The sequence below is a fragment of the Coffea eugenioides genome, chromosome 11 (assembly GCF_003713205.1).
Source record: "Coffea eugenioides isolate CCC68of chromosome 11, Ceug_1.0, whole genome shotgun sequence".
NCBI classification, from domain to species: Eukaryota; Viridiplantae; Streptophyta; class Magnoliopsida; order Gentianales; family Rubiaceae; genus Coffea; species Coffea eugenioides.
Genome location: NC_040045.1, coordinates 47,508,866 through 47,534,647, shown reverse-complemented (window position 1 = coordinate 47,534,647; position 25,782 = coordinate 47,508,866). Strand labels below are relative to the sequence as shown.

Below are 25,782 nucleotides of genomic sequence, written 5' to 3'. Positions count from 1 at the left end.
GACTCGAGCCGCTCGCGAGCCGGCTCGATAGCCGGCTCGATTCGTTTGCAGTTCTAGTTCATGTAACTTCAAGCACATGATAGTGTTATGTTAACAACCTCAATCACCTTACATCTCCATCTCTAAACGTTCCCAATCACTCTAACGCAATAGGAAAAATGTTGATTTAGTATTCTAACACTTTGCTGAGTATCTGGAAATTTTGGAACATTTTACCACCAATCTTTGCTTTCCTCTTTTACACCAACATTTGAAAAAAGCTTGATTTATAGCTAGAACTAGACCAAATTGAGCTTCAATCTATATGTCAAATTAATCTAGTCATTCACTTGTCGTTTCTTTTTTTTTAAAAAATTTTTTTGGGTGTAAGTTGCCTTCTCACTGTTTTGTGGTTTAGTGGTTTCAGCTTATCATTCTCCTGTGGTTTTAGTTAGCCGTTTCATCCCCTTATGTAAAGTAGAAAATGCCTATTTTCCTGTCAAAACTAATAGTAAAACTTTAGAACAAAAAAAAAATATCATTCTTTTTGGTTGACCAAACAATAAAATGATAAACAAGCCCTCTTGGCTGCTTCTTTTTTTTTTTTTTTTTAATTTTTGAATTTCTATCTTTAAATTTTCCTTCCACATTTGATCCTTTTTGTGTTTATTCTAACCATGCATCTTACACACCACTAAAGACCAAAATTTGGGCAATCGATTCAAGACGGATCAAACTAAGTTTTGCAGATCTTCCATCTCCATTACTCCTGGATTAAATCGATGCAGAAAAGGTGAATCTTGAATTGAATTGAAGGCCATTTTTTACCCTAAAAAAGCCAAGAACAACAGCCACAGCTAAACAAGGAACACTATATGTAATTTTGGGTTGTCGAAGGATCATCTCTATTTGATTAGATTTTGGACATGAAGCAGTTTTGCCGAGGATTTGAGAAGCTTAATTCCTAATTTTGGTGCTACAATATTTAAACCAAATTTGTCCTTTTTTTTTTTTCTTTAGCCTAATGTGTCAACAGTCAACGTTAGATCTAGTCATATGGGTCCATTGCAGCCCATATCTAATTTTCATTTTTGCCAGGTTGGTTGACTATTAGTTAGTTTCTTTTTTCAGTATTTGATTGTGGGTTGAATTTTTTTGCCCTTTTCATTTTATGGTTCTTTTATTTTGTTTGATTTTTTTTTTTTACTGTGGTGATTAATAAACATAAATAAATAAAGAAGGAATCTTCAAACTTCTTGAAAGATTAATTGAATTCGATTCTCCCCTTACCAATTCCATGTTAATTCTTCTAGATTCAAACTATGATTAGCCGCCAATGCTAATGAATACGCGTAACTGATGGACTAAGTTACAAACTTAACACGCCAAAGTCCATCCAGAAGTGATACAATGGAAGATGACTCAGGTCCGTGTCATTCCTGCTAGGATTGGTACCAAATCATCATACAAGATCTAATATTTATTTCCATGCCAATCTTTCAAAGCAATTCAGGAAACCAGCTACTTATATTTGGCTTTTTCCTGTTGTTTTGGGCATTGTTATCCCGTGTGTAGAAATATAAGGTCAAGGACTTCAAATCCTTGTTCAAATTCTCATTCGCTTCTTGATTGAAGATCAAGCAAAGCTTGTATAGGTATCAATCACGTATTTTAGCTGAAATTTGCTTTTCATATACTGGAAGCAATTTTTTATCACTGGGGAGGGATTTATTTATCAGCATTGCAATATTGCATCTCACGTTTGTTCATCTTTCCAAGATTTCTTGTTCAATTGCTTCTTGGTTTTCTACGTTACCTTTGAACTTTATTCTCAGTTTAACTGTTTTGAAGTACGAGAGTCTTGAATGGTATTAACTATTGAGCCTCTTTTGATCAATTATTGGTCAGGTTTAAGCTGCAAAGTGGTCGGAAATCACCAGCAAGATGACAATAACGGCTGTTCCATCTATTACAAATGGACGCCTTGTCGTCCGTGGGAAGATTATTTTGACAGGAATTCCAGATAATGTTGTTATTACGCCAGGGAAAGCAGGATCAGCCTTCTTGGGTGCAACATCAGAAAATACAGCATCTCGCCATGTTTTTGGTCTTGGAGTTCTCGAGTAAGTATTTGTCTGATTATGGTCATTTGGGTTTGTAAATTGCAGGAGAACAGAGCAATATTCTGTTACAAATACTATTGATTAGAATTGCAACAAAGTCTGAGCCCTTTTTGACAAGTAAATAAGAAAACTGTTGCGTTATGAAAATGTAGATGTAAAGTTCATTATGATTTATAAGGATTAAATATGTCATCTTGTCAACCTTTTCCATTACGTGATAGTCTCATTTACTTGTCTGGCATTCCAGGGATTACCAATTCTTGTGTCTGTTTATCGCAAAGATATGGTGGATGATACCTCGTGTTGGAAAATCTGGAAGAGAGATACCGATGGAAACTCAAATGCTTCTCTTGGAAGCAAGAGAAGATTCTACTCTTGTTGATGAGGACTCTTTTGATGCTCCTGATGAAAATAAGTTCTATATTTTGTTGTTGCCAGTATTGGATGGATCTTTTAGGGCAAGTCTGCAAGGGGCAGCCTCTAATGAGCTCCAATTCTGTGTTGAAAGTGGTTAGCTTGCTTCATTTAACACCACGCTGTTTCAATTTCTTGATTAGTTCCACAGTTAGTTTTCAGTCTGTTTGAAACCTGTTCTTCTTTTTAACATTTTTAAGGTGATCCGAGTGTCCAAACTTCTCAAGCGTTGGAAGCAGTTTTTCTCAATGCAGGGGACAATCCATTTGAACTCATCAAGGACTCCATCAAGTATGCTTCAACTCAATGAGCTGTTGATGGACATATGCCAATTTTTTATTCGTTGATCTTCAATGCTGATATTTTTTAAAACTCTGTTGATGCAGACTTTTGGCAAAGCACAAGGGTACATTTAATCACATTGGGAACAAGAAGGTGAAAATTTAATTAAACACTAAGAACAATCTTTGTTTGAAATCTAGCGAACCAAAAGATTAAGGTGTCTTTGTGCTCCTGTTCACAGACTCCTGCACACTTGGACTGGTTTGGATGGTGTACATGGGATGCTTTTTATACTAAAGTGGATCCAGATGGAATTTTGGAGGGTCTTAAAAGGTTTGATTATCTACTGATTCAAGAATTTATACATTTTCTTGAACTGGACATTCCTGGAGCTGTTTTACTCTTAAAGCTATAACTCTCATTTCATATTAATCAGTTTCTCAGAAGCTGGCTGCTCTCCAAAATTCCTGATAATCGATGATGGATGGCAAGATACAGCAAATGAGTTTCAAAAGGAAGGGCAACCCTTTGTTGAAGGAACACAGTAAGGCTTCTGAGTATGAATAATTATTGCTAAATTCACCATCATTTATATCAAGGTAGCACTTTTAAGCTCATTCATTGATTACAGATTTGCTACAAGGCTGGTGGATATCAAGGAAAATAGTAAATTTAAGAGCTATGGACCAGATGGTTCAGAAACCAACCTCAGGGACTTTATAGAAACCATCAAGAAGAGATGTGGTTTGAAGTACTGTCCCAGAAATCACCATACATATCTGTTTCTGTTATGTTTCTTTAACAGTATGAGTATTTAGATTTGAAGTATTTCTGGAGTTCAATAATTGTTGCTTGATGCAGATACGTTTACATGTGGCATGCATTAGCTGGTTACTGGGGTGGACTCCTTCCTTCATCCGAAACACTAAAGGAACACAATCCCAAGATTGAATATCCAGTTCAATCTCCTGGAAACTTAGGAAACTTGAGAGATATAGCCATGGACAGCTTGGAAAAATATGGTGTTGGGACAATAGATCCTGAGAAAATCTATGACTTCTACAATGACCTCCATAGTTATCTTGCAAATAGTGGAGTAGACGGTGTAAAGGTTGATGTTCAAAATGTGATTGCAACATTAGGTTCTGGACATGGTGGGCGAGTAGCAATTACCAGAAAGTATCTTGGAGCTCTTGACGAATCCATTGACAAGAACTTCAGAGACAATAACTTAATCTGCTGCATGTGCCACAATTCTGATTCTATTTACAGGTTCGTCAATAGCCACTATATGATGCCTACTTCAAAACTCACCAAAATTTTACTGTTGGTTCTGATTCTTCAATCTATCCCCAGCTCAAAGAAAAGTGCCACAGCAAGAGCCTCAGAGGACTTCATGCCAAATGAACCAGCATTTCAGACTTTGCATATAGCAACAGTTTCTTTTAACAGTCTGCTTCTAGGGGAGATAGTAGTACCTGATTGGGACATGTTTCATGTGAGTTTTCCAAGTTAATCTTTCAAGTTTTTGCTAAACACTCTAGGCTTATGACAATATGGTTGAACCTCTATTCTGTTTAGCTCCATTGACACACGCAATACTAGTCTTGTAGTTTTGCTTGTTGATGATTTGAGTTCATATGACCGACTGCTTTTATATCTTCCATTCAGAGCAACCATACTACTGCCGAGTTCCATGGAGCAGCAAGAGCGATTGGCGGTTGTGCAGTGTATGTAAGGTAAACCAAAATCAGATACATTCTCATTTACATACATTATCTAATTGTAGGATTTTCCATTAGAAGCAAACTAAATAAGACTTCTACAGCGACAAGCCAGGGAAGCATGATATCAAGATCCTCAAGAAACTTGTCTTGCCTGATGGATCTGTGTTGAGAGCTAGATATGCTGGCAGACCAACTCGTGACTGCTTATTTGTCGATCCAGTTATGGACGGAAAGAGGTGATTCGCTGACTATTACTCTTTTCATTGTTTCTTTGAATTGGAAGAGTTAGAGAAATTGGTAAAATAATGATTTCATCATCAACTAACAATTTCTGTCTGATTACTCCACAGCTTGCTGAAGATATGGAACTTGAATAAGCTAACAGGAGTTCTTGGAGTTTTCAACTGTCAAGGAGCAGGAAGTTGGCCCTTAAAAGAAGCTGTGCACGATTTGCCGATCAAACATTCACAAGATTCTTTGATATCAAGCCATGCTAGGCCTAGTGATGCCGAATTCCTGGATGAGATTGCTGGAAAAAATTGGAATGGAGACTCTGCAGTGTATGCATTTAATTCAGGTCAGCTTGCTTTTCATCATCCTAGTCAATTGCCAACTTCCAGAGCAAATATATGTCTAATGTTTAAGCCAACTAATATTGCAGGAAATCTTTCCATAGTGCCAAAGAACAAAAGGTTTCAAGTGTCTTTGGATGTGCTAAAATGCGAAATATTTACAATCTCTCCAGTCAGGGTTAGTATACTTCTCAAGAGCATTTTTTCCCTGCAATTTTTTACAAACGTGAGCCTAACATAATTGACTTTGTTATTACGTGAAACAGGTATTCAATGAAACCCTTGAATTTGCACCACTTGGTTTAATTGACATGTATAATTCTGGCGGAGCCATTGAAGACATAATGTGGATCTCCAAGGATCTTTCAGGCACATTAAAGATCAGGGTTCGAGGCTGTGGAAGATTTGGAGCTTACTCAAGTACGAAACCAAGTTGTTGCAAGATAGACATAGAAGAGGAGAAATTCTGGTATAATCATGAGAATGGATTATTGATTATAGACCTTCAAGGTGGCTGTAATTTGAGGGACCTTGAAATTGAGTACTAATGTATTTTTGGCTGGATTTGATCTGCATTTCTCAACAGATTAGTTCTGTACAAATTGTAAAGGACCATATTGGTTCATTTCCAAACATAAGAGGCTAAACCATTTTAGTCCACGCCTAAAACATTAGAGACAAAAATTGTAATTTTCTTGTAACTGTATAACTTTTGGGCTGTTCTGTTAAAATAGAAAAACCACCGAGCACATATTACATCAAATATTTTTCTTTTGAACATTTTGGTTTTTTCCCCTTTTGTGCTTTTGTTTTTTCAATGAATGTCGTTATTTTGCTTAAAGTAATGCTGAAGTTGCTAATATATTCACTTCCAAGTAGTTTTTTGAAATCCCTTTTCAAATCAATATGTATAGTTATTACGAGACATTCTTGAAATGAAAAGGCACAAGTAGTTGTAGTTTCTTGAAAGAATATTGAATATATGGCATGGATTTAAGTACAACCGTGAACAAAATTTGACAAATGCTCCATAATTTATGGCTATCTAGGCATCTTTCGATGCAGTACCATGCATTGCCCTGCTTGTTAGTTGTTACATCAATTATATTCTTTATCCAGGGTTCCAATGCTTCTTTCTTCAATAATCAGGTAAGGTTATGGATCTACCTGCGACAATGTTAACTGAACTTTTCCCAGATCAGATTTACTAACTGAAACCTCGATCGACAGGATTAGATACCGTAGAAAAACCTCGACATGTTTACAGTTAAATGAAAAACCATGTTGTCTGGAGTACCTGAAAATATTGTTAGTTCTCCAGCAGGTGGTGAATCAATTTTCAATGGGCCTAGTTCCACAAGCCTGAAATCTCGCCGTGTTTTCAATCTTGGTGTTCTTGAGTGAGTATATTCTGTATTAGTACTTACGGCTGCAAGTTGATCAAAAGCAGTGATGTTCTGTGCTTTAGTTTACATAATTTCATGTTCTTTGCAGTGGATACAGATTTTTGTGCAATGTCAGATTCAAAATCTGGTGGATGATACCTAGTTTTGGAAATCAGGTGGTAAGGTTCCTGTGGAAACTCAGGTGCTTCTCCTGGAGGGCACTGAAAAGACTGTCATCCATGATGAAGTTTCTGATCCATCTTCTAAAGGAACTTTCCATGCTTTGTTCCTACCTGCTCTGGATGGACAATTTAGGACTAGCTTGCAAGGATCTTCCGACAATCAGCTGCAGCTGTGTGTAGAAAGTGGTTAGTTTATGCCGCAAACTGCATAATTGTTTGAGCAACTTTCATACCCTTAATTTTCATTTTTCAAATGCACCTGGGGATCCAAATGTTCAGACCTGTGAAGTCAAGGAAGCACTCTTCATAAATTCAGGGGTGAACCCATGTGAGCTGATAAAAAATTCTATCAAGTGTGGTTCAGTTAAGAGTCTTTGCTTCTTCATCAGCCAATTTAGTATCATTCTAGTGCATTTCCATTTGCTATGGTAATGAATTCTGCTTCAGAACTTCCATTCTCATTACTTTAGGCCTAATTGAGCCCTTGTTATTGGTGTAGAATATTGTCCAAGCACAAAGGAACTTTTAGTCATGTTGATGGCAAGAAGGTACAGATTGCAGCTGTTGCTTTTAATAGGCTGTTTGAAGGGGAAATTGTAGCTGTGGACTGGGATATGTTCCAAGTAAGATATCTATAGCATCTTTAAAACAGATCAATATATTTCTAGAAGATGTTGAATTACTAGCAGATGTAGCTGGTGAAAACTGGAATGGAATCTGTACCCATAATTTAGCTTTCAGCCCCCCAATTCTAGATTTTTAATCTAAAACTTCACATATATAACCATGTCATATGCTATCTTCAGGAGTTCTTCACACATTGTCGAAGAAAGAAAACCTCAAGATACCTCTTGGTGTCCTAAAGCATGAAATCTACACCATCTGTCCTATTCAGGCAAGCATGTTATGTCTGCCAATGGAAGTTTTGAGCCTGCATTTGGCTAATTTCAGTAGCTTTTCTGCACTACTTACTAAAATCTCAAGATGGTAATTCGAATTTGGAACAGGTCATTGATGGAAAGATTCATTTTGCTCCAATTGGATTGCTTGACATGTACAATTCTGGTGGAGCCATGGACAGTTTAAGGTATTCAATTGATCTGCTACGACGTTCAGTAAAATTACATGCAAGGGGATGTGGCCGCTTTGGAGCATATTCAAACACGAATCCAAAGCCTTGGAAGGTGAAAATGAAAGATGAGGCATTCATCTATGATTCTGATACTGGATTGCTTGAAAGAAATTGAGATTCTGTACTGAGGTGTTTTTTCAGTGTTTTTCTGCAGGGTAATATCAATAGGTGTTATGTTATTGGTTGATCCTACTCAACAGAACCTAGATGGAATTCACATGTCTAATTGTTTGCCCAAAAAAAGAATCTTTTATCATGATTTATTATTTTAACAACTTTCCTTGCAGACAAACAACTTTGTGATTTGTGCACAATTTTTTGTTTCCACCAGTATTTTAGCATTATTTTGGCTAGTAAATGAAGCAAAGATACATGTCAATATGCTTGATATACAAGAATGGTGTAGCATAAATTTTCCATAAACTATGTTAGCAATTTGCCCTTTTTACACATTCTAAGTAGTGATTTCTTTTGAAAGAAAACAGTAATTGGACATTAACATTTGTGGTGCAGAATTTGGAGTATGGGAAGGCACAAACTTTGAAGGACTGACATAAACTGGATGTGGATCATGCACACAATAACTCAATTATTTTTGTGTCTCTTAAGTTGTACCAAAAGATTAAAAGGACCAAATACCCTTACATGGTCATCATTCTAATTGTATTTCACAAAAAAAAAAAAAAAAATGAAACTCTATTGTAACATTTAATAACATTGGAGTTTCCCACCTCATTAGCTAGCTAAGACACAACAATTGTTAGATCCATAATGGTTAGAAGCAGAGTTGCAAATGAATCGAGTCGAATTTTGATCTAATTGAGTTGACCCTCGACTCAATTTTACCAAACTTGAGACTCGACCTCAAATTCAAGCCAAGTTCAAGCCTAAAAAAATAAAAATAAAAATTATTTTTATTTTTTTAAAAAATAAATAAAATAGTAATTTTTTGTTAACAAATAATAAAATATTAGGGATGTTTATGTAATTTTACTATCAAAATAAAAATTTTATATATACATATGTATATATGTGTCTATGTGTGTGTGTATATATATATATATGTATGTAAGTATGCATGTATAAAAACTTTCTTTGAACTCGAGTTCGAATGTTGACCGAACTCGAGTTGAGTTTTGATTGAATCGGCTTACGAGCGTATATGTGTGTGTGTGTGCATGCATGTATAAATCCGTTGCAATGGATATTCTCGAAGATAAATCAAGACAAGGGAATATCTCATAGACATCACTGCGAGGACGAAATCACAATACATGCAATAAAAAATAAAGTTGGCCAAAAATGTTTAACTTTTTTTAATTTTTAATTTTTTTATTTCATGATAATCTAAACAATGTCATATGTGCTTCGTTTTATCTACTCTTTGATATTTCACAATACTTGAAACGTACTTCTTGAAAGGAAATTCAAGTCTATTCACATCCAAGGATTATGCATTTTGTTCCTTACCTTTTCCAAGACACTTTAAATTTTCCAGAATTGTATAAATTACTCATAGTGTTTAAGAATCAAGTAAAAACTATAAGAAGAAGTGTTACTTCAACAGATTTGATAGGCAAAATATGTAAATAATTTTGGTTGTATAAACCCCTTCGGAGAAACTAAAGTTAGCAGTTGTCAATCGCGATGTAAATTAAAAATGAAATAATATGTGGCTGGAAAATTAAAATTCAAAAAGTTGTGGCTTTGTTCCTAGTAAAAATGGAAAAACAAACTAAGCTACAAATATAGTAATATTTTAAGACTTATGCAGGACGAAAGGTAAATTATTGTGAAACTCATTTCATGCATTATTGGTAACTATTACATCATCCAAGGATCAGTTGTCACGATAAATCATGTGTTAGTGATAAGGGTTATGCTTGCGAATTGGGACCTTTCTTATTATTAATAAATGAACATTAGTCTAGAAAGGTAGAATTAATATAATTAATCCAGTAATATCAGAAGCAACATCACAATTAAATCATAATGAAATAAGTACCTAACATACACTAAAATTGAATTCACATTTAGTTAGACTCGAATTCGAAACCTTTAATTCCTGGGCCTAATAGATCATATGGTATAAAAATTAAAATTGACGAAGCCCAAGTACAGTAGATGTTTAAACTAGATTTCCTGCACCACTATTTCAATCAAAACCGCAGCGTAAGGTTGAATTTGAGGACATTTTTTAGCATTTCAATCCGATCAGGCAAGTCGAATTGGCCGTTTACGAACGGGTGCTAGAACTTTTAGCTGATTAAAGTCCATTCTCATCCAATCAGGCAACTTCTGCTGCTATATATCTGTGAGTTTTCTGTCTTTAATATTCCAGTATTTTGTCCTAAATATTGAGTAGAACATGATTCCATTCCCATATTCCTAATGCTCGTTACCAAATTGTCCAATTAATTGTTCAAACCTTTGACCACTGTCCAGAGAAATTAAACTAGCCACAAAGTTAGCATCTACAAAGCAAAATCTATCCCCTCTCATCTCATTCCTTGCCCTCTTCACCTCTATAAAAAGCTAGCAAAATTGCTATAGACCGTATAACAAAACTCAAGTGCAAGCCCTCCAAAGTCCCAAAAAAGATCAAACAGTTCCTATTCTCAAAATTTGCAATCCCGACACAACTATGGCTAAGTCATCAGCAATCAACAAACAAGTAACACTAGTAGTTTTCATGGCCATGTTGATCATGAGTTTCTCCTCTGGAGGGCAAGCACAAATCCCTTGTAGTACAGTGTCCACTGACCTCTATCCATGCCTGAGATATATTATGAATGGGGGAACAGTTGATCCTGCTTGCTGCAGTGGTATTAAGACTCTCATCAACTCAGCTAAGACCAAAACTGATCGTCAAAGTGTTTGTTCTTGTTTGAAGTCTTTTTTGTCAAATGCAACTGATGGTCAAATCAAGAATGCTGCTGCGATTCCTGGACTATGTGGTGTTAAACTTCCGGTCAACATTACTCGTAATATGGACTGCTCAAAGTAATCTTCTATCTCTTATACGTATGACTAGGAAAGTGATAAATCCTTTCCCAAGCATTTTATTTCTATTCACTATTGATTTATATTTCTATGATTGAGATGACTAAGATTCCTATTCTGTGCAAAATTTGAATTCTAAAAGAGGTTATCCGTTATAGTTTGCTCTGTAATCATTTTAATACTGAAAACATGGGAATGGAGTAAATGGATTAAAACTGGAATGGATTCATGACTTCCCACATAATCATTAGCAGATCATTATAAGTTTTTTTTTTTTTTACTGTTCTAGACATTGTTTCGTGGCCTAAGAAGCGGATTAGTCTTTGATTAATTGGAGCATCTAATTTGGCCGACAATATCAATTAATTGTCCATCACATAAAATTATTGGATTCCTAAAATGACCACACATGCCATGTATTGAATATTTGTGCATCTCTGATTTCTTGGCTAAGATCCTCCCTTGGACTCATACGTAACATTGCATTGATCGATATACACAATGTTCGTGGATCCCAATGCATGTAAAATGATTAAATCAACAATGTCGAAATTGAAAATTCTTCTTGGCAGCCAAAAAGTTTTCCTATATATTGATTAGCCACTCATCAAGCAAAGTATTAAAAGATGTAACAGGAGGAATATTCAGTAGAGTAAATCTTATATATATATTGATAGTGTATATACTATCACTGTTGGATCCATGATATATATGTGTAAAAATTGAATTTCAAATTCAACCATTGCACAGTTGTCATTCATTCAATGCTAATAGTATATATATTATCACTGTAGAAAAAATTAATCCTATTTAGTATTAGCAAGTTTGCTAATCAAGTTACTAATCCTTCTATTCTTTCCAATTCTGTACTGCAGGGTGAACTCAATTTATTACTGAGCACTTGATGGCTACACGTTGGTGGGGATGTCTCGCATTAATGTTTTAATTTGAATGGTTTTATGGGTTGTAATATTTTCCAAGTGATTTCCGTGTCTGTTACTTATGGACAATTACATATGAAGGAATGTGTTATTCCGTGCCTTATATATGTTCCCTAGAACATAAATTTGTGAAGCAATGTCCGATTTATATACTCACTTTTGCTCTCTTATTCACTCTTGCTTTTTTTTTTTTTTTTAAAGTTTTAAATCTCTGATTTGCAGCCATGTTAATGTGAAATGAAAGAGTATATACCCCATTTTGGTAGCTTATGAAAAAATTAAATAAGAAACTAGTTCTGTTTATGGCTTCTCTGCTATCTTTATACAATTTGTAGTTAAATAATGATGTATACGTTCTGGAAGTTCATTTCGTGTTTCAGTATACTTCTGCATTTGCCAGGGAACAGTCACAACGCTATAATGATGGTGGCAAAGATTCTATACAGGAATCAAGATTAAGGATTTGGCAATTTCAAGGCTTTTCTTTTTTCTTTTTCAATTTTGGCTACATATTCAATAATTAATCAGCTCGTATTAAACTAAAACCAAGTAAATTCCATAAAAGGGAACAAGCTTGGTGAAAATGAAGAACCAATGCCATTCCTTAATTCTTGGAAGAGTAAAGTTTGGTGCCTAAATTTTGATCCTTAAGTGATTTTGGTACTCGAACTTAGACGAAAATAGATCTAGTACACAATATTACAATATTTAAACACATTTGGTGCACTTGACGGATTTTTCTAAATTTCTACGGAAAATGTTTGTGCCTGGCGATGAAGTTTTAAATAAAATCTAACCCCCAATTACTGCAATTGGATGTTGCTTTTTGGCAATTAAATACACTGCCCAACTCATTTTATGTAGTCCTGCATCTGTTTTTGCTAGGCTAAAAGTAAAAAGATTCCATATACGAGCAATTTGAGATGCATCACACATAGTATCTATTCAAACTTAAAATTTTCATTCTATTCATGTCATGTCATGTCATGTATCCAGACCCACTCATGTAAAGAAGACTCTTGCACTGTCAGAGTTAGTTAATCCTAGGTTTTAGGCTGCCTTGTTTCATTTTTTAGCTTCTTAGCTAATTGTCTTAAATTGGGTCCGTGTATTAGCATACAATTACATCTTCCATGGGACAGTACTTGTGTTCTAATTCCAGGATTTGATAATTTGACAATTTTCTCTTTCTTTCTTTTTAACTTTGGCTACATTACAGAAAAGTGGTAAACAAATATTAATTTAAAACAAAAAAAAAGCAACAAATGCCAAAGTTGGTGATTGTTTGGACATGGGTTCTAACGTTCTTGTCTAACGGCTGCATCAGTTAGTAGAACGAAGTTTTAGTTTATGTGATCTAGCAAGGCAACTTTGCTGTTTAACAACAGCGAAGGGGCGATACATCCTAAGTAGAACGAAGTTTTATTTTATTTGATCTGGCAAGGCAACTTTGCCGTTTAACAACAGCCAAGAGGGGATACAACCTTTTCACTTGATAGCTAAGTACTGTTGATCTTTTTCTGTATCTGGTGTCTTTTGTACTTTGGGGACTTATTTATTGGCTGATTAATTAAATCAGCTTCCTTGATACTGCTCAAAAATGCAAAGATTAAGATGGTTGGACTCTGTAAACTATTTTGAAATGGTGTCTTACTAACATATTAGAAAAAAAAAAAAAAAAAGCCCACTTGGATTGCATATATTAGGGGATGTTTTCGGAAAAAATTACGATAGTAGGATGTGATAAATGTAAGGTTAAAAGGTGATTGAAAAATGTGTAAAAAGAATATTTAGAAGAAATTTTTTTTTTCTGCCTAACGATCGAATGGTCTATTTGGAGTGTTACAAAATGTTATAATAGCATTCTCTACCCAATTTCGTGATGCCACAGTTGCTACATTAGCCCCTCATCCAGGGAAGTATAACTGCCTTAAAAATTAAGCCAAACTTTCTTCTTTATCTTCCACGACTAGTCCTTTATATCCCAGCAAAGTTTTAGTTTCAAAACTACGGCTATGACTAATATCTTAACAACCAATCCAGATTTTCTCTCATATAATTTGATTCCTTTACTTGAAAGAAGAAGAAGAACTTTCTATGAAATGCTACCAGACAGATGGTCCAAATAATTGTTCATTGTTTAAGGTACACACCACACATCACTATCAAAAAGGAAACAATTTTTACCCCAACGCATCACATTCTATTGGCTAGTCACCTCTATAAATTGTATTCAAACTGCTATAGTCTGTATAACAACCCAACTGTAAAAATCCAGGTCCAGAAGAAAAGATCAGTTTCTTTCTTCACCATTCTTACTTTGAAGGCAAACTCAACAATGGCTAATTCATCAGGACTCCTCAAACTAGGGACTCTTGTAATCTTCGTATCCATGCTTATCATGAGTTTCTCCCATGGAGGGCAAGCACAAATCTCCTGTGACACTGTTGACAACGACCTGTTTCCATGCCTTAGCTTCGTCCTGAATGGAGGAAAAGTTGCACCAGCTTGCTGCAGTGGGATTAAGACTCTACTCAGCCTGGCTAAGACTCAAACTGATCGCCAGAGTGTTTGTTCTTGCTTGAAATCTGTTGCTCAGAGTGCTACTAATGGTCAGCTCAAGAATGCTGCTCAAATCCCTCATCTGTGTGGTGTTAATCTCCCATTCCAGATTTCTCGCAACATCGACTGCTCAAAGTAATGCTCTATCCTGCACACTCTTTATTTAATCTCTATAATTGTACTTTTAATTGTACAAGATGACGAAAAAAACATGAAGAAGTGTGGAAGGTTTTTTAGAACATGGGTACTTATCGGAGGATGAAATTTTCCACGATGGCAATTTTTTCAGATACAAATGGTATTCATTGAACAAGTTTAGGCAGTGTATACCAATTTTCAGAAAATGTTAGAAACGTAGAATTGGATATGTACTAGGGATAAATCGTCTTACTCTTGGAAGTGTGTTTTTCTTTTGATAAATGGGGAGCAATTCAACTTTTTCTTAGTAAGTTTAAGGGTATAAATGGATGTTTAAAAGATGACAAATTAAATTGTGTTGATGCCATGTAGAGCTCCTCTTGCTTTATATATTGCCCAGATTTCGACCTCAGAGATTACAGGTTTGAGCGTATGAAAATAGAAAAGCCAAGAAAGAAAAAAAAGAAAATGGTTATAGTCTTCATAAATGAATGCAGAGCTTCTAATATCAGGGCCAAAAATTATCACGTATAAATCATTCAATAATCAATACAATTAAAACATCTTTACAATTTGGTGGGCGAAACTGACGAACTTTCAAGTGGTACTTATTTAAAAACTTTCTCAAGTCTGAGGGGGACGACTGCAGCCCTTCCTAGTTATCTCGTTGAATGCTCATGCACCTCCTTTCGTGTTGTGACCTTCTTGAGGAGGATTGATTTGTATATTGAGTTTTGCAATGTTTTCTAATTAAATACTTAATGTGCCTAACTGCAAAATTGTATTGCAGGGTGAAGTGAGCTTGATGGACAATTGAGATGCGTTGCATCACTTTGCAATCTTGAATGGATTGTAAAAATTTATCATTATTAATGCCAGTGAAAGAATATGCCAAATGTTATGTATTATGTTATCTCAAGCATATATGTATGAATTCGTATATATATATGTATGTATGTATGGAAAGTTACTCATCACTTCACATAATATTGTTCACAGATTGATTATGGAAAATATTCACATTTATGATATGTCTATACATGCCATATTTTCTGGAGACCCTTGGCTTGTTCATGGGGATGATATAGCCAAGAAAGGATAAAAAGACAATTTACAGCTTAGATTAGCCAATAAATTGTTCACACATTTGAGTAATTGGAATCCCAAATTAAGACTTTTTTAATGGACAAGCCATGTAATAAATACTATCCCTTCTCATCCATTCTATCGCCTATCTGCCTATACAAATACTAGGCAAAATTGCTATATGCCATGTAATAACTCAAGCGAAAAACCTCCACGAGCCCCAAGAAGTTTTGTTTCCTCAAAATCACTCATCCCATGGAAACCAGAACTATGGCTAACTCATCAGGACTAATCAAAAGAGTAGCACTAGTAGTTCTCATGTCCATGTTGATTATGAGTTTCTACAGTAGAGGGCAAGTACAAATGTCTTGTGATGTGGTGGCCATGGACCTCTTTCCCTGCCTCAGCTTTGTTAGGAGTGGGGGACAAGTTGATCCTGGGGATATCGATCGTCAGCTTGGCAACAAACAACCAAAGCTGATCTTCAGCGTGTTTGTTTTTGCTTCAAAAACAAGAATGCTACTGACGATCAAATCAAGAATGCTAGTAGCATCCCTAGACTTTGTTGAAGTGATAAACTTTTAGTATGCTTTGTGAATGTTTGTGGAACATAAATTCATGAAGCAAAATGCCGATTCGTATATTCACTTTTGCAATTTTGTTTTAATTTCTGATGTCTAGTTATATTCTGTGCGTGAGCGTATGTCCAACTATGTTAAGATACGATGAAGAATACATACGCTTCCCGGTTAAAGTTGCTATCGAGGCTAGTCAAGCCGAATTGAATTCTATTCAAATAAAAATATTTGAGTTCAAACTCGAACTCGAGTTTATTAATATCAAGTTTTTCAAAGCTGACCTTGACCTCCAGTTCGAGGTTATTTTATCTTACTTGAATTCGAACTCAAGTTCGACCAAATTAAACTTAATCAAACTTTTAGTAAATTTCTTAATTTTATAATAAATGATTAAAAATTATATTACAAATACACTATTCGATAAGAGTCGATGAGTACTCAAATTTTGATTTTTTTTTTCTTATTCAAAATCGACTCGATTACCTTATCAAGTATTTTGACCGAGCAACTCGTGAACTCAAGTCGAGTGACTTGATTAATTCATCACAACCCTGTTCCTAGTTTCTTAGTCGGAAATGCAAAAATTGAGAGAGTTGGACTTACAGACTAATTTGGATTTTGGAATATTGTGGTACTGACAAAATACAGAAAAGCAAAACTGTATCAAATTAATGCGATGTGGGAGGTTACAAAATGTTCTAACACAGTTCTCTGCCAAATTTCGTGATGCCAAACTCACTAAATTGGCCCTTTTTCCACATAACTTTTATCTCAGCGTTCTAAACTTTTATCTCATTTGGCCCAATTTGTCATCTTGTCCTGTACATCCAAGAAAACCTTTTTGGTCTGGACTAACACGAAGCACTTCCTATAGTTGCTACAAAATAGTCAAATAATTGTTCTACTCCTTCCATTTTAGAATTAATTTGTTGAAAATTTGGACTACTAGAATGCACGAACAAATAAATTAACCACATATCACTATCCAGAAAGAAAACAACTTTATCCCATATGATCACGCTACATGGTTTAAGCCCCATAAATTGTAATTAGGCTTGATTGTATTACAGCAAAAAAAAAAATTTTTAAAAAAAAAGAGAAAAAAGTTTATGGTCTTTGTAGATGAATGCTGAACTTTAACTTTTAGGGGGCAAAATTTACATCATATAAATCATATACCACAAATTAGAAATCTTTTACAATATGGTAAAAGTACTTTTAATTTTGAAAAATTGCAAATGTGGTATCACCTCACCTGGTTTAGGAGTCTTAATTATTTTGTCTAACTAAGCATTTCAAGTTTTCTACCAAACTAGTTAATGGACCTAACCATAAAATTACATTTCAGGGCCTGATGAATGAAGAGCACTTGACGTGTGTTTCTTTGGGATGACTTCCATCACATAATCTTAAATGGGTTTTGTGGATTTCAACAATCTTCCAAGTGCCTAATCTGCGATAACCTGCTACCATATTACACTAATGTAGAATGAAGGAATATGCTAACTATAACATTTTTACATTATCTCCTGCATGAATTTGTAAATTGATTGCCACTTGCTCAACAAAAAAAAGAAAAAAAAAATTGATTGCGATGTTGCTAGCTATAGCATTATCCCGATATATTGATTGATACCTACTCACATTTATGATTAAAAAAAAAAAAACTAACCCATGAAAAGACAAAATAAATCATAAATCAGCCAGTTGATAGCTTAAAGCCTTGGATCACTACAAGTCGGCTTTTACAAAGCAAGTCTATCCTCCACATTCCCTCATGACCTCTTCACTAGCATAAATAGCAAGCACAATTGAGATTGCTTGCTATAAACTGTGTAACAAACCAAGTGAAAAGACCTTCAATTCCTAGAAAAGATTGACCTGATTGAAAATCACAACTATGGCTAAATCATCCAGACCCATCAAACGAGTAGTGCTGGTAATTTTCATGTCCATGTTAGTTATGCATTTCTATGGTGGAGGGCAAGCACAAATCTCTTGTGCAACAGTTGTCAATTGCCTTCATCCTCGCCACAGTTTTGTTATGAGAGGGGGGAAAGTCGACCCGGCTTGCTGTAGTGGACTCAAGACTCTAATCCAAGTGGACAAGACTAAAATTGATCGTCAGAGTGTTAAAATTCTCTCCTTCAATAGCCACTGATGACCAGATCAAGAATCCTGCTAGAGCTCCTGGACTTTGTGGTGTTGATCCCCCCTTCAGCGTGACTCGTGACACCGACTGCTCACAGTAATTTTTTTTTTTCTCTTATAGATGCTCTTTTAATGTAACTAGCTCAAATATAACTAGGAAGGTGATAAATTTGAATTCTAGGATAAGACATTTTTAATGATTGAAATGGCTAAAAATCCAACACATTTTTTGCAAAATTTGAAAACTAAGGTGGCTTTTTATTTTTTGGGTTTAAACCACTGTGGGCCTGCTAATCGTTTTGATAATCAAAAGATACGAAAGAAGTGCATAGATAGTACTTTCCTAAGAATGTTTTTTCCCATTTTCAGTCTTAATATCTCATTCTCTACCTGTCTTGTCTCAACTTTTTTGTTAAATAAGGAAAAAAAAAAAAAGAAAGAAAAGAGACAAGAGCTTACTTTTTGTTTTTTGGATCATGTTGAATTGTTAACCTGGAGAGCAATAATTTCTTCAGCTTTGACATTTAGTTTTCCATTTTCCTTTCATGCTATATTCGTAAAATGAGAGAAGGGTTGGTGAAACAAAAACAATTGCATTTTTTAATTCTTTGAATAGCTTGAAATAAATTGATATTTTCTAGAATTTTGCATAATTAATACACTTTTTCGAAAAACTTTCACTTTGACTCATGCGTAACAAGACACTCTTCGATTTGCATAAAATATGTGGCACACAATTCATTTAATACCATGAAATCAAGAAGCTGCAAATTCTTCTTAATTGGTATATAGTTACCTATTAAGTTAGGCACTTATCGGTATTCTAAGTTTGCTAATCAAATAACTATTCGTTCTACTTTTTCAATTGTCTATTTCAGGGTCAAGTTCTATGATTGAGCACTTGATGGCTGCTGCTTGGGAAGTCTTGCATCACTATTGAATCTTCATGGTTTTGGGGGATGTAAGATTAATCTTCCAAGTGATTTCAAATTTGAAGCCGTGGGTTATGTACAAAAGATGTTGATTCTATATCTTTTATTCTAGACCTGGTTAATATGTTCAAATTTCGTATCCTATTCACTTTTGCATCATTAAAAAAAAAGTCACTAATGCCCAATCTAATAATTACAATAAAGAATATCTATGCCATTTTATAGCTTTATGTTCTCATGAGCACAAAATTGAAGCGATAAGGCGATGTAGTCTTTTTCATATATCCAAATGGTAATTTGATGCTTTATGCCTTTTTTTTCAGGCTATATAATGGAAAAGTAGTAAGTTAATAATTTAAATCTAGTGAATAACAACAGAAAACAACAATTACCAAAGTGGATGACAGATTCAATATTGAGCAAATTATCCGAATGGCCACTGAACTTTTGAAATCGTCGAGTTTTGTCCACTGAACTATTAAAGTCAGATTTTAGCCACTGAATTATCTAAAGTTTAGATTCCGGGCCATTCTGTCAGATTTAATCGATAACTATACCCTTTACTTTTATCTCGTGAATCGTGCGACCAGTCAGATTTGTTATGTTTAACGGTGAAATCTAACGGAATGATCTGAAATCCAAACTTTAAATCGTTCAATAGCCAAAACCAAACTTTTAACAGTTCAATAGTTAAAATTCAATGATTTCAAAAGTGTGGTGACTATCCAGATAATTTACTCTTCAACATTTCAACGTTATAGTCGAAAAAGCTGCGTCAAATTTCAGCTTTCGAACGTTTTCAAAAGCAAAAGGAAAGTTCGTATGATCAGCACGTTAACGTTGCCGTTTTGTTTATAAAAATCCAGAGGTCATTTAAAACAACGTTATTGTTGGATTATGAAAGCTAACGTGCTTTTCTAGCTCCAAATGGATAACTGAAATCTAATTAATACTATTCTATGGCAAAGGGTAATCATTTCCTTGGATTCTTAAGAAAAATATAATCAAATTTAGAGGTTTTTTTTTTTTTTTGCATCGAATAGGAGGTGTATTTTGAAATCCGTTTGGATTCCCATTACTTGGAAAAATTTTTGAAAATCTTTTTGTGAAATACGTGATTTTCTGATTTTCTTTTTATCTCATATATATTACATAATAATAAGTGTTACAATATATATATATATATATATATATATATTGATAAATGACTTTGCTCGTCCCACAACTTTATCTCATGTACTTATTTTGTCCCTTATCTTTATAAAAATCCTGATTATGTCCCTGACCTTAATAAGGGGCAATACAAGATCATGAGCTAAAGTTGGGGGACAAATGAAGTTACAGACCCTTTTTTTTCTCTAAAATATAAAGACGGTATAACACAAACGAACTAACAGTATGTGAAACTATGCAGTTGACCATGATTTGCATCTGAAGCCTTGTTAACGTTGAAGAGTTATGGTTGATCACTTGCACCAAATTCCATTTTCTTATTCCGAAAAACAACAATTAAAATATTTGGACTCCTAAACAAACTAAAAGAAACCAAAATTATAGCTACATGTGGGAGTTCTCATTCATTCATTCATTCATTCTTTTTTTTTTTTTAAGGTGTGGGAAGTTAGAATATTCTGTACCCAAATTCGGGATGCCCATGTTAAGAAATTAGTCCTCCTCCTCCAGGCAACGTAAGAGACTGCGACCTTTTTGCTTAACGTTTGCCACGAGTCCATGACGATGTGGAAGTTGGAACTACGTACCTGCAAGGGTAAGTTAGCTAGTTTTTTTTTTTTTTTTTTTTTTCCAAACGATAAAAGATGGTAAGTTAGCTAGTTAGGCTTGACTAATTTGTTCATCCCTTTTCGTTTTCAGAAATAAATTGTTCAAATCTTTGAAATAGTACAATCCACAAGAAAATAAATTAACCACACATCATTATCCAGAAAGGAAGCAATTTTAGCCCATCTCATCCCATTTTGTTGTCTAATCACCCCCATCGAAAATGGACTTCCTTTTTTTTTTTCGGGTTCTTAGATTTTTTTTTAATGCATATGGGTTATCAAGTTTTATATAAAGATGAAATATTGATGGGTGCTAAATATTGGTGCCGCTTCTCCCCTTGTTCTACTAGTGACAACCAAAGAGGATGGATACAAAATGTTCAGACTTGGATACAAAATGTCCAAGAAAATAATGTACATCAAATTCTGCTATACTATGTCTGCAGGCCCAAGAGGACGATGGAGATTTAAAAGATGCTATTTTGTGATGTCTTGGCATTCATCAGCTCAACTGCCACAACCTAAACATTCAAGATTAAAATTAAACTTGTCTACTTTTCATGTTTAGAATGCCTGTATAATTAAAACTTCTTTCCAGCATTACTAATTTTCACTAATATGCCTGTATAATATAGTTCCGTTTTATACTTCCATTTGATTGTACGCATTTTCACTAATTTCATTCTCACCAACATTACTAATTGAACATTATTATTTATTCTTCACAATTTAGAATGAGTAGCTTACATATATTCATTCATTTATAGATATTTAACTTTTTGGGAAATGTGGCCACAGTTTTTGTCAAATTGAAAACGTATAATGTTTAAAAAACAAACAACTTTTAAATAAAATTTTGATATCTTTACTTAGCTTTCAGCCATATTTCCATAAAATACTTTTCTTCCCATTGACTACTTATTAAAATGAACTATTTTATCACATTCAACAAAAAATTCCTTTTCATATTGCTTTATAAACTCCTCATTTACGTAATGTTTTCTTCTACAACTAAATTTTTCACATTTCTTGGCACCAATCAATACATCTCAATAGGCATTGGCTGTGCGTACCACACTGATATGAACATAACTACAAAAAAGAAAAATGTATCAAATTTTTCTTAGTACACTTCTTCCACCATCTACACATGCACGTGATGAATATCTTTGATAGCACCATCTTAATTACAAAGAGCCCAAATTATTTTATGCCAATATATATTTTGCAAATCGACACCTTAACCACTAAATCTTTTTTTTAACATTTTCCTTTATTGTTTTACAATTTTCAAAATCCAGTGCACCTATTTTTTTTTGGGATTTAGCAATGTCATGCTATATTGAAAAAAAAAATTCTATTATCATTACAATTTAGAATGAACAGCTTACATATGTTCATTCATTTATAGATATTTAACTTTCTTTCCATTAAACAACAAATTCCCTTTTCATATTGTTTTATAAATTTTCCTTGTTTCTTGACAGCAATCAATTAATCTCAATGGGCATTAGCTGTGATCAATTAACCACTTGTTCTTTTGTGCACCTTAATGGATCTTAATATGTGATCTTTTGTAATTGCAGCCTATGATTGCACTTTATATTAAGTATTTAGCAAGTCATCTCCTGTCTCTGTAAGACTAACTTGCACTTGAAGATGTTAAGCTGTTTGTCAAACTACTTGCCATTCTTTTGTCATCTTCTCTTATATTTTGCAATGCTAATGATTTTTGTGTTTTGTTTAGTCTCATATTGTTAGCTGCATACTTGATTGGTAATTTATAATTTTAAGTATGCTATTTCACAAACATTACTATTAATCTTATTTTATATGAAAATATATGACAACAGATTATAGGGGGCCTAGGCTGTGCTTAGCACAGCCGATAACCTCCTAGTAGTTAGTAATTGAAGACAAGGATCACAGATTTGAACCAGGTTAAAATAGCTACACGTGTGCATGATTATGGAATACGAGGAAAAGCAAGATGACAAAATCATCAACCTAATCCACTCGAAAATCGGCAAGGTAACTTTTACTCTCTAAAATGAGAGCTCTCTCTCTCTAGTAGAGAATCCCCTCTCCAGTGTGGGAGCCAAAATTTCAAACACGCGAAATTTCAAACACTCAAAGTTTAAACTTCAAAACCAAACACTCAAACTTCAAGACAAAGCTCCAAAACCGTAGCAAAGCCGCCAAATCCGTTTTGTCCGAGGGATCCAAAACACTTGTCCAACTCATCTAGCAAGATACAAAAGAAAAATAGCACTAGATCAAGTTTATTGAAAGCTGTCGAAGCAGGAGGAAGCACGTCGGTGCTCTGTTTCCAGTGTTGAACACATGAGCTTTGGTGGTGTCGGTCATGGGGTCATAATAGCAGTTTAATCCCATTTGGTTTTTTCAGATTAAAAAAAAAAATTAAAAAGCTTCTGGCTGTTGGGCCTTGTTCTTGTTGGGTTCGTTTTTTTTACTTTTTTACTTCCGGCTAATTTGGGTTTCTTGTGGTTTGCTCAGGTTGCTCTGCTTCCAATTTACCCAAAAGGTAGCAAACCTGGTCATAGCAGCTGTAATCGATACAGGCAACACTTCGAAGGACTGCAGGATGGAGGGGACTCTTACAAAGGCGTTTAAAAGGTTCGACTTGAGCAACAAAGAAAGGGGTGGTATAGACCTAGAGACAGAGGATGTGCTCGCAGGAGTTCAGGAGTGTAAGTTGAGTTTGGTAGGAAGGATCATGGGTGAAAAGGTTGCAAATTTTACAGGGGTGAAAAACTACACATCACATGTGTGGGGCTACCCCAGGAACCTGCACGTTGTTGAACTTGGCCCCAATGTCTTCCAATTTAACTTTGCAGAGGACAAAGACAAGGATAAAGCCCTAAATGGTAGGCCATGGGTCATTGATAACCAGCTGCTGGTCATAAAGCCATGGGCTCCAGATATAGAAAAAAGTACAGAAGCTTTCCATATATCCCACATGTGGATACAAGTGTGGAATCTCCCAATTCACTGGTTGAGTCAAGCAGTGGGCTTTAAGCTCGGACAAATATTCTCTGCCGTTAAAGAAGTCATCATCCCGCCAGGAGGAGGAAAGGAGGGAAGGCATATGAAAATCTTGGCGGAAGTAGATATCTCTCAACCATTGGCAAGGGGCACCACTATCAACTTCAATGGGAAACAAATCTGGGTGGAATTTCGTTATGAAAAATGCCCAGACTTCTGCTATAAATGTGGAACAATAGGGCATGGAAATAAGACGTGCAAAACAACAGTGGAAAAAGAGCAAAATCAGAGAGAAGAGCAGTACGGGGCGTGGATGAGGGCAGGGAACATCATGGCCTCTTCGTTGAGGGCCAGTAGACCAGTAGAGAGCAGCATAATAGGAAGGGTAGATGCATAAAAGAAACAAGAAAGCATGATACAGGAGGGGGTGGGGTGAGGGATCCAAAAGACAGAAAGGAGGTTAGTCTAGCGAATAGGGGAGAGGAAATGAAAAAAGATGAAAAGAGTAAGGAGCAAAAAGAGGTGGAAAACTCAAAAAAAGATGAAGGAAAAAACAAAAAGAGTGAGGGAGCAGAGAGGGAAGAAGGAATTAGGGGAAGTAATAACGGAAATGATATGAGAGTAACAAAGGGTGGTATGGAACAACGACATCAACCAGTGGATGAAAACAAAAATGCACTTGTGTTAGTTCAGGTGATGGACACGGATGAATGTGAACAAGGAAATGGATTGAGCAACAATGAGGGACAGAGTGGTCATATGAATAAACAAAATGTGATGACAGAGCAGGACAACAAGGCAATGGGAGAAATGCAGTCGAGAAGAAGACCAAGAGTCATAAGAAAACCTATGGCTGATGTTACAAATGTACCAGGAAATTCCAGAATGAAGGGGAAGAGAAAGCTAGAAAGGGACAATCAGGAAGGAAATCAAATGGAGATTGATGAAGTGGAGGAGCAAAAACCAAAAATGTTGAAACTGGGTGTGATATTACAAACACAACAAAGGGCGACGGAGGCATGCCCAGCTAAGCCTCCACAATGTAAATGAGAGTTGTGGCGTGGAACTGTCGAGGTGCAGGGAGCCCCTTGACAGTTCCCCAACTCAAGGAGGTCATACGCCTCCACTCTCAAATGGTAGTTTTTCTGTCAGAAACAAAAAATCGAAAAAGAGTGATAGATGTTGTTATGAAGCAGATACAGTTTGATAGAAACGTCGTAGTAGAACTAGAGGGTAGAGCTGGGGGACTAGCCATGTTCTGGAAACAGGAGGTAAAAGTCAGAGAGGTCTATACTTCGGAATGCTCAATTGAGATTAAAATTTATGATGAGGAAGTCAGGGATGAATGGTGGTGTATTGGACTTTATGCCAGTACAGATGATGGAATTAGAAGGGGTCAATGGGAGTTTTTGGAGGAACGAATGAAGGTATGGGGAGACAAATGGATGATGATTGGGGACTTCAATGATATCATATCCAATGGAGAAAAATGGGGGGGTAGAACAAGGAGTGAAGGTAGCTTTAGGTGTCTCAGAAATTTCATACAGAGAAATGGGTTGGTCGACATTCATTTTGAAGGAAACCCGTGGACCTGATGCAACCAATGGGAAAATGAGGGGGAGATCAAACAAAGGTTGGATAGATGTCTTAGTAGTGTAGGCTGGTTCCAAATGTTTGGGGAGGCAACTTGCAAGCATGTGGAAAATGAGGCATCTGATCATGCAATGTTGGTGCTGACTACTATACCTGAGCAGAAGAAAATGAGGAAAAGATTTGTGTTCGATCAAAAATGGGCCCAAAATCAAGAG

The 25,782-nt window shown here is 35.3% G+C and overlaps 3 protein-coding genes across 3 annotated transcripts; all 3 read left to right on the top strand.

Moving 5' to 3' along the window:
* The first annotated feature begins 1,895 nt into the window (after positions 1-1,895).
* On the top strand, positions 1,896-5,834 carry LOC113753884 (probable galactinol--sucrose galactosyltransferase 2). Its single transcript, XM_027298155.1, has 14 exons — positions 1,896-2,102; positions 2,350-2,612; positions 2,717-2,807; positions 2,903-2,951; positions 3,040-3,131; positions 3,235-3,342; positions 3,430-3,549; positions 3,660-4,070; positions 4,155-4,296; positions 4,470-4,537; positions 4,627-4,761; positions 4,876-5,102; positions 5,187-5,275; positions 5,364-5,834. Exons 1-14 carry the CDS (start codon positions 1,924-1,926, stop codon positions 5,643-5,645), a joined length of 2,256 nt encoding a protein of 751 aa, XP_027153956.1. The 5' UTR covers positions 1,896-1,923; the 3' UTR covers positions 5,646-5,834.
* A 4,606-nt stretch (positions 5,835-10,440) lies between these two features.
* On the top strand, positions 10,441-10,803 carry LOC113752776 (non-specific lipid-transfer protein 1-like). Its single transcript, XM_027296838.1, has one exon. The coding sequence runs from the start codon at positions 10,441-10,443 to the stop codon at positions 10,801-10,803; it is 363 nt and encodes a 120-aa protein (XP_027152639.1).
* Positions 10,804-13,964: 3,161 nt separating this feature from the next.
* Positions 13,965-15,444, top strand: LOC113753648 (non-specific lipid-transfer protein 1-like). The gene is made up of 2 exons (XM_027297857.1): positions 13,965-14,437; positions 15,231-15,444. The coding sequence occupies exons 1-2, from the start codon at positions 14,079-14,081 to the stop codon at positions 15,238-15,240; spliced, it is 369 nt and encodes a 122-aa protein (XP_027153658.1). The 5' UTR covers positions 13,965-14,078; the 3' UTR covers positions 15,241-15,444.
* Positions 15,445-25,782: the final 10,338 nt, after the last annotated feature.